The sequence below is a fragment of the Vipera ursinii genome (genome assembly GCF_947247035.1).
Source record: "Vipera ursinii genome assembly, chromosome: 10".
NCBI classification, from domain to species: Eukaryota; Metazoa; Chordata; class Lepidosauria; order Squamata; family Viperidae; genus Vipera; species Vipera ursinii.
Window position 1 is genome coordinate 7,113,088 of NC_139520.1, and position 13,270 is coordinate 7,126,357.

Below are 13,270 nucleotides of genomic sequence, written 5' to 3' on the forward strand. Positions count from 1 at the left end.
TGAAAACCTCCAGTGATGGGGCACCACAGTAAACATCCAAAGAATGCAGGAAAGCATCGGCTAAATAATAATAGCTGGTTAAAAATATTTTCCTTCACAGAATTTCCACAGAGAAAACAAGGTCAGGTAAACTTCAAATTCTGTATATTTTAACTACTATATTTGTAAACGATGCAAAGAGAAGTGAGAATTATCAAATATCACTAACATGGATCCAAAAGTAAAGGGACATGTCAAGGCTGATATTTTAATAAAAGTCTACAACAACAAAAGGATAAATTAAGTGTTTTATATGTAGAGTTTATCAACGATTTATACATGGCAACTAGGAATATTAAGGTGCAGAGATTTCCAATCTGAACAATTATTTTCAAGTACAGATCTATCTACAGGCAGTGATCCAACAATGCTTGCAAAACAAACTATTTGCTTCAATAAGGTAGCAACATTTCCAGTCTTGTAGTAAAGATGATCTTTTTAGGAGACTTTTTTTTTCTGGAAACCTCTGCCTTCAATGTCAAAAGGAGTTGTCAGGCATCCCAAAATGGCAAATCTGTCTTTGAATTCCAGGCTTTTCTTATACAATGCCATGGCTGAGATCCCAGACCTGCAAATATCACCTGCATCACTTCATTTTCAAAGACTGTATATGCCAAGGCAATCCGCTTTCCCTTGATTTGAAGACGCTCTGGCCAAAACAGCACGACAAGTGAGGGTTGTGGCGCCACAATTTGTTGAGGCCTCATCACACACATGGGGTCTCATGAATATGAAAGATCCTGCAAGCTACTCAGAATCCAGTTCCTTTATTCCATCATATTCAAACTCCTGGAGGACTTTGGATTCGTACTTCTCCCATGAGCGCCTGACATATCCACAATCGTCATCACTGGTGTCCCCGCTGATTTTTTCTGATTCTAGAAGAAAACAGAAAAGCAAACTGATGTTGGGCTGGAATGATTTTGGAAGTCTTTTTTTGGGGTTATTTATTGCCCTCTTTTTAATACAGGATCTCAACTCCTTTCTTACACTTGCTCCAAAACAAACATGGAGTTTATCAACTGTCTCATTCATTTTTAAGGATCGTTTTCCCTTTTCCACAGAATGAGAGACTGATGGCCGAAAGGACAAATACTCTGTGCCCTTAGCACATTTTATTAGATCTATCTATCCCGAGTGTTTTCATGCTGACTGTCCCTTAAACACCACTGAGATAAAACTAGGCCATACATTCCCACTTCTGGCATGTGATGAAGGAGCTTCCCCCATTCACTTTCCTTGCCGGAAGCTGGCTGGGAAGGCTGCAAATGGTGATCACGTGACTAGGATGCTGCTACCTTTCTTAAACACATGCCGGTTGGCAAGCGCCCAAATTTTGATAACATGACTGGAGATGCTGCAGTGGTTTTAAGAGCGAGGAGATTTTTCCCAGTGCAGTTGTAACTTCCCATTGTCACTAAAGAAATGGTATTAAGTCAAGGACTGCCTGGATACAAATAACGGATTATCAATCAAATACCACCTTCATCTTCATCAAGAAATTCATTTTCATCCGGGTAGTCATTACGCCAGTTGTTCTCATTATTCTCATCATCTTCATCTTCATAGATTTCCTCAGGGAATTGCTCTTCATCCCCCTGCATTTCAACACACAGTATCACTTGTCACTGAGAAACAATGCACGACAAGTACCTACCATGGATCAGCCTCACCGAAGGAAAAGCATGTTGTGATTCCTCGCCAGCCGGTGGATCCGGCAGCTGAGTCTGAGGAATCAGATGAGGAGGAAGGGTCTGGAGTGACATTAGTGTCAGAGGAAGGCTCTGAGGAGCTCCAAGACTTGCAGTCGGACGAGGAGCCCGGCCCCTCTACTCGCGCTCAGGCTGAGACACAGCTGTGCTGGGAGCCTGAGCTGGACAGTGATGAAGCACAGCTGGGAAATATTCAGGATGCACGAAAATGCCGACAAGAGAAGCGAGTAGGACAGAGGAATGCAAAGGGGCGGCTCCAAAGGCAAAGGAAAAGGCATTAGGAAGCCACGCCTGGGCTGAATTATAAAAGGGGAGGTGTGGGAGGTGCTGGTTGCTGACAGCAACCGTTCGTGTTGAGGATCGAGTTTCTGTGGACGGTGTTTGTTTGCCTTGGACATTGACTCAGGTCTGTGAGAATAAAAGGGGTTGTTTTTTTCTTGGGGTTCCTGCCTGTTTCTTGGAAGAGGGGTTTCTCCTTGTGAGCATAACAAGGACTCACGTAGGCTGGGACAGAACAAAACAAGATATATGAGCAGAATGCAATCAGCATCCATAATTTTGAAGGCAGAAGCATTTGAATGAGAAGAACCTGCAATTTAAGCTTACAAGGCAACGAGATACAGGAGCTGCTTGTATTTTATAGGTTGAATCACTTCTAAATTATGAAATACAGCATGTTTTACAAGGAGGAAAGAAACAAGCCTCATTAAATTTTACATCCCATAGGGCAGGGGTGTCAAACTCAGCCCGCAGGCCGGACACGTCATGAAGAAACTGCACCCACCCCATTGCCGGCAATGAGGAAAAAGCTCCAATACGTCGCGCGACGTCATGTGATGTCGTGAGTTTGGCATGTCTGCCTTAGGAGATGCTATTTTTGATTTACTTACCAAGTCAAACTCTTGAGTGTAAGGTTGTACAGAGAGAATGTTCTCGATCCACCCTGGAGCAGCTGTTTCTGTACAGTAGATATCATAGACATACTCTTCTTGATTTAAGCAACCTTCTGCCTCTTTACTGTTGTCAGATACTGTTAGACGTTCACGAATCATCTCCACAGCATTGCAAAGAATCACGTCCGGATGTGATTTCTGTTAAGATGTACATTTTTTTTAGTCAATAGAGAACGGGGTTTTTTGGGGAAAAAAGAGAGAACTTATTAGAAGTTCTTTATTTTTTGGTCAACCCACAACCGCATGCATACCTTATCTCAGTGTTTTTCAACCTTTTTTGGGCAAAGGCACACTTGTTTCATGAAAAAAATCACGAGGCACTCCACCATTAGAAAATGTTAAAAAATTTATTGACTATATATAAAGTAATTCTCTTGAATAGGAATCAAATAAACACAAAGAAAGTATTTTATAATTACTTTTAAATTTTTCCCACGGCACACCAGGCAACATCTCGCGGCACACTAGTGTGCCGCGGAACAGTGGTTGAAAAACACTGCCTTATCTAATATCTGAAAACTTACCTATTTGAACAAGCCGGCCTGGTCTAATGGGTTTGGGGTATTTTATTTAGTAATTTTTAATTATTTATTGTAATGGGCTAGTTCTATTTAATCTTATTTTTAACTTTGTATATTGTATTTTTATTGTATTTTTATTGCCCTGTACACCACCCTGAGTCCTTCAGGAGAAGGGCGGTATAGAAATTAAATAAATAAATAAATAATACTTACACACACACACACACACACACACACACACACACACACACACACACAGTATATGGAATCATACATACATCAACCCTGTTAATATAAGGTTTCTAGATTATTAAATCCTTTCCTCCAAATTAGCCTTTTCATGCTTAATTGTAGAAAAAATATGTTCATTTAATGTTTAAAGCACACTATATTCTTTGACTTAAAACTAAGTTGGAAAAAAGGCAACATTAAAAATAAACAATCTCTTTCCCTGTGCTGAGCAAATATTTAATGGAGCAGTTAGTGTAATTGGGAAACACAGTTTCTTTTCTTGTTATTGAATCTCTTTAACAAAACGTTACAAGCCTTTTTACCATTTTGTGTTAAGTGAAGCCAACTTTGATAAAAGGACCCAAGAGAACACAATCTTTCCTTTTAATGTTAGTTTTAATGCCAATGTAGGTACAGTTTGTAATTCACAAGAATTGGGAGGGAAAAAAACCTGTGGTGCCAAAAGCTGCAATCTTTGTATTACTTGATCTTTTGGTCTCACATTTATTATATTTTTGTCATGTCCAAATATGAACTTGCCAAGAAGCAGCCTTTTTATAAAACTTCTGCACTCTATTTGAGTGCTATTGTTTAGTGGTATGTGAGGCTAGAAATATATATTTTTAAGGACCAACTGTCAGGTGTCCACTCACTACAGTATTTGATCTTTTAATAACACCAGAAGCTTGATAAAATGTACTTAAAAAAAACAGAACAGAGAGATAATATTTTGAGTAACTGGTCAATGAAAAGTTGCCATATCTTGTCCAAATTACCAGACCTATTAGGGTCCAACAATGGTTTAGAAAGTTCAAACACCAGGGTTCGTGGACGACATCTGCATTAATGTCACAATTATAACAGCTTGAGGACATTGCACCAAGAGAAATGAGTCCAGACACACTGCAAAATTTTAGCCGGGTTTCCCCTGTTGATGTTCTCTAGATAATGTGGAACTGTCCCTTTGTTTGCTTTCCAAATGGCTGAAGAGACTGTTGTGGCTGGAGGAACGCTGCACACCATAAAGCGGGTATAACGTCAAAAGTTATTTTAGCCCACGGCTATCTGAACTCAAAGTGCAGTAGACTGTTGCAACACAATCAATGCCTGGTTCACACACTGCACTTTGTTCTGGGTCACTCTTGCTATTCTTAGAACTTGCTTCGAAGCCATAAAGTTTGACCCTGGCATGCCTGGAAATGTCGGCAACTTATGGCAACTTCTTTCATTGATCAATTACCGGAAATATTATCTGTAATAGCTGGGAGCCTAAACCAAACAAACCATGTTATTCACTAATAATATTTGTATAATAGCCAGTCCCTTAGCAGCTCAGGACAGCTTATAAAAATGCAGCTAAAACAACAGAACACAAAGCAACACTTAAAATATTATTAATACATTAAACATATTTTTCATTAAAGGAATAAAAAGGAATAGAATACATAAATACATGCATACATATATACATGCAAAACAATGGAATCCTTAACACGTTTTTATTTATAATTAATATCGCTATCACAAAAGTAAAAAAATGTTAAAGATGAGATTTGATTTAGTGATAGAAAAGGCAAAATAAAACAAAAATTGTAAGAAAAAAATATCAAATATCCTCCTTTTCCTTCCTTTTTTCCCCAACTGTTGCTGAAATATTTCACAGCGTATTTTAAATTTCTGCAATTATTCTTCGTTTCTGTTTAAATCATTTTTATTTTTATTTAAAATGTGGATGCAATGAAAACCATTAAAAAGACGGTTATGAAGAAGTATGTTTTGAGTCCCATCCTGGACCATACTGAGGAAATTGGCTTCAATTATTAGGGCAAATATTCCAGGATATGAATCCTGCAGTTAAAAACAGGTGTGACCACATAATAATGTCCAATGCATTTACAGCAGGACTCACAAATGAACTCCACGAACAATCTAAGTTTATGAGACAGACTGTACAAGAGTGGGAGATCTTGTTGGAAAAAAAAACATTATTCTAAACCTAAGATCCATTGTGGGTCGGCTTGTAACTGGGATCTCGTCACTGCCTTTGCATCAATGGCTTATCCCACTTTAATGCAGACTTCTGCTGGTCCAGGACTTGTACTAACCTGTAAATGAGAAGCAGGTGTATCATTTTCCACATCCTCCTCCTGTATAATATCAAAGAACTGGAAGTCTTTACAGCAGCCTGAGCTGTCGTCATTTTGGTCTTTCTTAGATATGGAAGATTGTTCCTTTTCATCGGATTCTTTCTCATTTGCCCCCAGAACAGCATTTTCCCCGTCAGTGAGATTTGGACGGAGACTAGTGACTAGGCGGTATCGGCTTTCCTGCCTTTTGGCTTGCTTTGACGAACGAAGATCCTGAATTATTCTTTTAGCACTCCCTAGAGCAGGTCGCAGGATCTGGCCTCCTTTTTGTTGGGTAAAAGCTTCCTGTATGTATTTGTCGACAGGTTCAGCCTAAAGACATTTTAAAGAAGTTCAGTTAGCGCCTGGGATTAGAGCAGCGTCTCTCAACCTTGGCAATTTATTAGGTGCGTGGACTTCCAACTCCCAGAATTGCCCTCTCGGCATAATCTCTCACCCCTTTAGGGTTTTTCAATAGAAAAAGGACATCTATTCAAGATAAACATATTAAATCTTGACTCATAATTCCAGAGTGTGCAAAATGGGTGCATTCGGAACCGGGCAGGTGTCCCAAGGAAAGATCCCTGTGGGTTGCTGAGAACATTCTGGAGCTGAATGTTCTACAATATATTATTTGGTGCACCCAACCTATTTTCCACTTCTGCCCTACAACAAAACAAAGCAGGATGTTTAAATGGAGTCCAAGATACTGTAATGACCCTCCCCCCGCCCACCCCAATGTGGCAGAAGACAGGCCAATTTTGCACAGCCTTGTGCAAAAACAACATAGAATGTAGAATAATAGAGTTAAAAAGGACCTTGGAGGTCTTCTACTCCAATCCCAGGAGACCCTATACCATTCTCGATAAATGGCTGTCCAATCCTTTCTTGACAGTTAACCAGTGGAACAACTTGCCTCCAGAAGTTGTGAATGCGCCAACGCCAGAAGTTTTAAAGAAGAGATTGGACAACCATTTGTCTGAAATGGTATATAGGGTTTCCTGCCTGAGCAGGGTTGGACTAGAAGACCTCCAAGGTCCCTTCCAACTCTGTTATTCTAAATCTCACACTGACAACCTCCAGCGATGGAGCACCCACAATTTTTGAAGGCAAGCCATTCCACTGGGTTAATTCTTCTTACTGCCAGGAAATTTCTCCTTAGGTCTAGGTGGGATCTCTTTTGGATAATCTTCCGCCCGTTACTTCTTATCCTGCCCTCAGGTGAAGAAATATATTATGCAATATTTCCACAATGACAGAGCTTCTGATGTATGTACTTCCTTCATTGGAAAAGTTGAGATATATTCAGAGATGTATCTGCCCTGGAAGTAGCCCATCTTGAACCGTATATTGCACAGGAGATCTTTTATAATGACATTTGGCATTATGTCATAAACTGCTTTCTGGTAATGTTTATATCATAAAATGTTTATACAGTTTGCAAAAGTCAATTCCACTGGAGTCATAGGTCCCACATTTTGGACACATTCTGTAAGTTAATCCATTTGAGGTCCCTAGATTCAAAAACTGTTGCCCTAGGATGCACCATTTTACTCAGTGAAAGGTTACAAGAATAAAAAATTTACTAATGAAGGTAGTCCTCGACTTATGACCACAACTGAATGCCACATTCATGTTGCTAAGTGAGACATTGGTTAAATGAGTTTTGCCCCATTTTATGGCTTTTCTTGCCACATTTGCTAAGTGAATCACCGCCGTTGTTACATTAGTAACACCGTTATTAAGTGAATCCGGCTTCCCCATTGACTTTGCTTGTCAGTCGGTTGCAAAAGGGGATCACGTGACCCCGGGAGACACTGCAACCATCATAAATATGAACCAGTTGTCAAACATCTGAATGTAAATCAGGTGACTGTGGGGATGCTGCAACGGTCATAAGAGTGAAAAATGGTCATAAGTCACTCTTTTTCACTGCCGTGGTAACTTCAAATGGTCACTAAATGAACTGCTGTAAGTCGAGAACTACCTTTATTTAGATCAGCGTTTCTTCAACCTCTGAAGACCTGTGGACTTCAACTCCCAGAATTCCCCAGCCAGCGCGACCACTTTAAGGCTGGTGGACTTCAACTCCCAGAATGCCCCACTCAGCTGCGCTTAAAACACCTTACATATTAATTAGCGATAATTAAATAGACGTTTAATCTCTTTGTTAACGTTCTCAGCCGAAACAGGCGAGGCCTCACCTCCGAGTTTACGGTGGCTACCAACTTGAAGAGCGTCTTCTCCACTTCACCTTCTCCGGGAGAAGAGGAGGAGGCCTCGGCGGCGGCCCCAGCCTCAACTCGGAAGCGTTTGCAGGCAAGTACCAGCGCTTCGGCCGGCAAAGGGCCTCCGCGCTTTCTCTTCACGCGCAGCACGGCGCCGGTTTCCATGACAACCAGACCAGGCCGTTCGACGCGCAAGGGACTATGGGAACTTTCCCCGCTCCGCCTGCCGTGCCGGCCAAGTCCCTCCGCAGATCTGCGGCTGACTCCGAATGACGTAGAATCACCGCCCCGTCCGATGACGCCATCGCCGCTACCTGGAGGGACTGAGGTCTAAATGATTCCCTACCTCGATGTCCGGTTCTACACCAATAGTTTGGTGTATTATTAATTTGAATGGTGCGGCTTTGCCCTTCATTCTGAAGAACCTCGGTGCAGTTCCTAGCAAGACAATAAAAAAAAAAAGAATAAGGCCATCGGTCACTTACTAAGAAACAAAAACAAGAGTTGGTCTTCACTTGGAAGCCAAGCAGGGTCAGTCTCAGTTAGTAGAAGAGAGATCGCCAGAAAATCACAGTGCTAAAGACTAAAAGGAAAAGCCGAAAAGCGTGCCAGAAGGCGGCAATGAGAACTCTTAGGGGCTGCCACAAAGAAGAGGGGGGTCAACCTATTCTCCAGAGCATCTGAGGGCAGGACAAGAAGCAACGGATGAAAACTAGTCAAGGAGAGAAGCAACCTGGAACTAAGGAGAAACTTCCTGACAGTGAGAACAACTAACCAGTGGAACAACCTGCCTCCAAAAGCTGTGAATGCTCCAACACTGGAAGCTTTAAAGAAGAGATTGGACAATCATTTGTCTGAAATGGTATGTTGGAAGTTTTTAAGAAGAGACTGGCCAGCCACTTGTCTGAAATGGTATAAGGTTTCCTGCCTGAGCAGGGGGTTGAACCAGAAGACCTCCAAGGTCCCTTCCAACTCTGTTATTCTATTCTATTCTATTCTATTCTATTCTATTCTATTCTATTCTATTCTATTCTATTCTATTCTATTCTATTCTATTCTATTCTATTCTATTCTATTCTATTCACCTTGGAGCTGTATTTCAACTGCAGCAGGCTGGGTGGGAAATTTTGGGAACTGAAGTCCACCCATCTTAAAGTTGCCAAGGTTGAAAAATACTAGTTTAGAGCAGGGGGTTGGACTAGATGACCTCCAAGGTCCCTGTTATTCTTTGCACCAATCATCCTCCCTCCCAGAACAAGAGCAACAGGAAGACGAATGTGCCACGATTTCCTTCCCCTCTTGCCCAGCCCGGACGGATGTCCACCTCTAACCGGAAGTGTGACGAAGGTGTGTTGTTATACCTCTTTGGTCCCACCAATGTCCGGCTTGTTTCCCAGCCAGGCGGCAGGCTCCGCGCGTTGCATGGCGGGAAGATGGCGGCGCCCGGTGAGTGTAACGCGGCCGGTTGAGCTCGTGGGTCGGTCGGGTGGGTGGGTGGGTGGGCTTCCGTGGGAAATGTGTCCCCCCCACCCCACCCACGCCCCGGGCAGGGTAGTTAAGCACTTTGGCTCACCAGGGGATGAGAAGGCAGCTCGGTTCGCCTTCCCCATTTTGCTACCCCCCCCGTGCCTCTGAGCATGTGCGGAGTTCGTTCCCTGACCCAAGAGGAAAATAGTCGTCCAGAAAAGCCGGGCATATGGGCATGGGCAGAATTCCTCACCCTCGAAACAAGCTTAAATGAAAACTGCTGTATCTGTAAAGTTTGGTTTTCTTTTTTTTCCCCTTTTGAATATTTATTTTGTTTTATCAACAAAAATAAAATGCAAAACCGAAAACAAAACAAGACATCCAGCGCTAACAACAAGAAAAGAAAAAAAAAAGATTGGTGTACGGAAAAGAAAAAAAAATGACCCAAGGATCAAATAAATTTAACATTAAACATTTTTAACTGTAGTTAATTTATTTTGGGGCTGTTATTTAATTCGTTTTTAATTTTTGTATTGTTGTTTTTTTATTGTTGTAAGCCGCCCTGAGTCCTTTGGGAGACAGGGCGGCATATAAGTCCCAAAAATAAATAAATAAATAAATAAATAAATATAGAATCTATATCTATATAAACAACACCAAACAATAAATTCTCCCCTTCACATGGTGGGTCTTCCAATAGTTATAAGCTTTCCCATTCCTATTTAACAAGACTATTCAATAAACAAATATTTCAGGGGAGGGGATTTCTGTCGGATAATCAAATGGATCCAAGTTTTGTTTTCTCTTTGGTCCATTTATGAAGTGGACGTAGCCGCCCATTTCATAGGTTTAAGACGCATCATTCGTACAGGTAGTCCTTGACTGATGACCACAACTGAACTCAAAATTTCTGTTGCGAAGCGAGACGGGTGTTAGAGGAGTTTTGCCCCATCTTAACGACCTTTCTTGCCACGCTTGTTAAATGAATCATTACATTTATTCACTTAGTAACGTTTGTTAAGTGAATCTGGCCTCCCCGTTGACTTTGCTAGTCAAAAGGTAGCAAAAGGGATCGCTATGACCCCAGGACACCGTGACCGTCACTGCAAGTGTCCAGTTTTGATCACGTGACCGTGGGGATGGCGCAATGGCCATAGATGTGAAAAACGGTCACAAGTCACTTTTTTCAGCATCGTCGTAACTTCAAACGGTCACTAAACAAATGGTTGTAAATCAAGGACTACCTATAAAGGGCAGTCCCACTATATATACGTATAAATGTAGCTGCTAGGTCATTCTTTTCAGTTCTTGGGGTAAATCCCATCCCAGAAGACCACAGAGCATTGTTTTGACATGACAATGGCACATTTTGGTTATGTCAGGACCCACCCCAATCTACATCCCAGGAAAGAACGAACTCTTGAAACAGAAATTGTCCAAAAGGAGCTTTTACTGAAACATGATTGGTAATGGGAATACTAGACAGGATCTGAACTGTGTTACAGTTTGGTGCTTTTTAAAAGAGTCCCCCGGTCTTTCCCCCCTCCCGTGCAAGCCATCTGATTTGTCCTGGATCAATTAAAATTCAGGTGTCAAATCCTGAACTCTCATGTCTCCATGACAATTGCTCCCTTCCTTTAGAGATTCTAATTGGAGATACAAACCAGATCTCTCCCCCCCCCCCCCGCTTCCTTTGTTGTTCTCAGTTCAAAGGTTCTTCCCCTGGTCTTTGAAGACAGGCTGAATACACTCTTCACCTCCTTGGAGGAATGGCAGAATCCAGGGGGAGGTATAATATTTTAGAAACATACAGATAGAGTTTTATGAATGGGATATAAATGGATTCCGGCAGGTTATACACATCATTTTCTAAGCTGCAATTTCTTTTTTGTTGCAATAGGTTTTAGTGTATGTATCCAAAGATAGGAACTGGGTTAAAAAGAACTTTACTCACAAATAACAAAATAAAACACAGAGAGTCATGAAGGTTTTCTGTGGAAGAGCCAATCCGACTACTGGAGCCATGGAGTGGTTAGAGGAAGACGAGAATTATGATTACCACCAGGAAATAGCAAGGTCTGTTGGGGTATATATTTATATATATATTTACACATAATGTTAGTATATAATTCAACATAGCACAGTGGCAGCTTTGTTTCAGGCCAGGATACAGCACAGAAGCTTTTTGTTTGAACTTCTTGACAGCTTTTGGAGAGACAGATCTGACAGCACACAATCCTACTGGGCCTCCTTGATTTCTCAGCAACTTTTGGTTCCCTCATCCATGGTATTCTTCTAGATCAGGGGTGTCCAGCCTTGGCAACTTGAAGACTTGTGGTCTTCAACTGCCAGAATTCCCTAGCCAGTATATCTGGCTGGACAATTCTGGGAGTTTGAAGTCCACAAGTCTTCAGGTTGCCAAACTTTTTCCACAAATTGCAACCATTCCTGAATAAACAGACCTTACTCATGGTCAGTGAGGACTTATCTCTCAGCTGGACTTTTGCAATACAGTCTATATCAGGGCTGGCTGAAGAATTCTGGGAGTTGAAGTCCACAAGTCTTAAAGTTGCCAAGTTTGAAGACCCCTGGTCTACATGCACTGCTCTTGAAAAGCATTCAGAAATTACAGTTCATGCAAACGGGGGTGATCTAGACCAGTGATGGCGAACCTTATAGAGACTGAGTGCCCAAACTGCAACCCAAAACCCACTTATGTATCGTCTGGTGCCGGGTGGGCATGGCCCATTGGGTGGATGTGGCTGCAGTGGTAACGGCAGACTGGTTGGGACTAAAATGTTCAATCAATTCCAACTTTGCAAGATCTTTTTTTTTCCTGCGAGAAGTTGAAATTGATTGAACTTTTTTGTGTGTGTATGGAAGTGGAGGCCTAAATCGAAAACATTTTATAAAACCTAGCTGAAGGCCTAGGACTGGGGTGACGGCGCACGTGCCCACAGAGAGGGCTCTGCGTGCCACCTGTGGCACGCGTGCCATAGGTTCGCCACCATGGGTCTAGACAATGGTGTGTACATCTGGATAATAGTGGCTGACCCCCTGTTTTGAGAATGTATGAGTCACTACTTCTAGGTGCAATTCAGGGTGCTGGTTGAGGCCTCATAGAGCTCTGAATCAGGTTAAGCATGCATCCTCTCCCACTCTTGATTTTGATCCAATCCATTTTTGTGCATGGGTCCCATTTCCTATGCATTATTTCAGAGGGGTCTGTGCATAAATGGGACATTTCCCCCTGTCATTTTATAAATAGTACTGCAGTCATTGTGCCTGCATATTTGGTAATATGCCATAACAGAAATTGTTCATTCGGTCATTTATTTAGCTCTTTTCTGATAATTTTGGCGCTCCTTGATAGCTCTCTTAATTTGTACCGTGTTTCAGCTGAAAACTGAATTTTATTTACAGGTCCTGCTATGCAGACATGTTGAATGACAAGGACCGAGTAAGTTATTTATTTGTTTTAGCTATCTTTTTAAAAAATGTTGAAATTTCTTATGCGGTTCCATGAACTTCCACTCTGCATTGCCTTAAATTGTGAGGCAAAAAACAAATTGTCTAAATTACATTGGTAATTTCTAATGAAAAAAGTATTACGTTTTTGGGTGAGTGGGTGGATTGACTTCTCATTTTCAGGTGTCTGTGTACAATTATTGGAAACTTTGAATTTCAGATTTTTATTTTTGAGCTAGTTTTTGTTCTGTAGGCCTGATATAGCCACATCTGGAATCATAACGAGCATCTTTCAGAAAGTTTACCTTTTAATCCATTGTTTGGCAAATGCTCACAGATCCCAGAACCATTGTGGTAGGTTGCATTTGCCCAGGCCTAAGAAATAGGAGCTTAAATGGACTCCAGAAGATGGTAGAGGATAGGAAAGCCTGGAGGAACGTTGTCCATGGCATCGCGATGGGTCGGACACGACTTCGCAACTAACAACAACAAGAAATAGGAACACACTGGAATAATGGATCCTTC

General features: G+C 41.6%; 2 protein-coding genes across 3 annotated transcripts in view; one reads left to right on the forward strand and one right to left on the reverse strand.

Annotated features, from left to right (window-relative positions):
- Positions 1-233: 233 nt before the first annotated feature.
- On the reverse strand, positions 234-8,062 carry SLC7A6OS (solute carrier family 7 member 6 opposite strand). Its single transcript, XM_083370459.1, has 5 exons — positions 7,787-8,062; positions 5,562-5,915; positions 2,642-2,842; positions 1,523-1,637; positions 234-917 (listed from the first exon to the last, which is right to left on the reverse strand). Exons 1-5 carry the CDS (start codon positions 7,973-7,975, stop codon positions 787-789), a joined length of 990 nt encoding a protein of 329 aa, XP_083226585.1. The 5' UTR covers positions 7,976-8,062; the 3' UTR covers positions 234-786.
- A 1,138-nt stretch (positions 8,063-9,200) lies between these two features.
- The window catches only part of PRMT7 (protein arginine methyltransferase 7), a 36,445-nt gene continuing 32,375 nt past the window's right edge, over positions 9,201-13,270 (forward strand). The window contains exons 1-3 of one of the 2 annotated variants that reach the window (XM_083370364.1): positions 9,201-9,256; positions 11,178-11,353; positions 12,701-12,737. In XM_083370364.1, the coding sequence (XP_083226490.1) occupies positions 11,259-11,353; positions 12,701-12,737 (132 nt within the window). In that variant the 5' untranslated portion in view covers positions 9,201-9,256; positions 11,178-11,258. Of the gene's footprint in view, positions 9,257-11,024; positions 11,067-11,177; positions 11,354-12,700; positions 12,738-13,270 lie in introns of those variants that run through there. The other variant, XM_083370365.1, reaches the window with a different exon arrangement.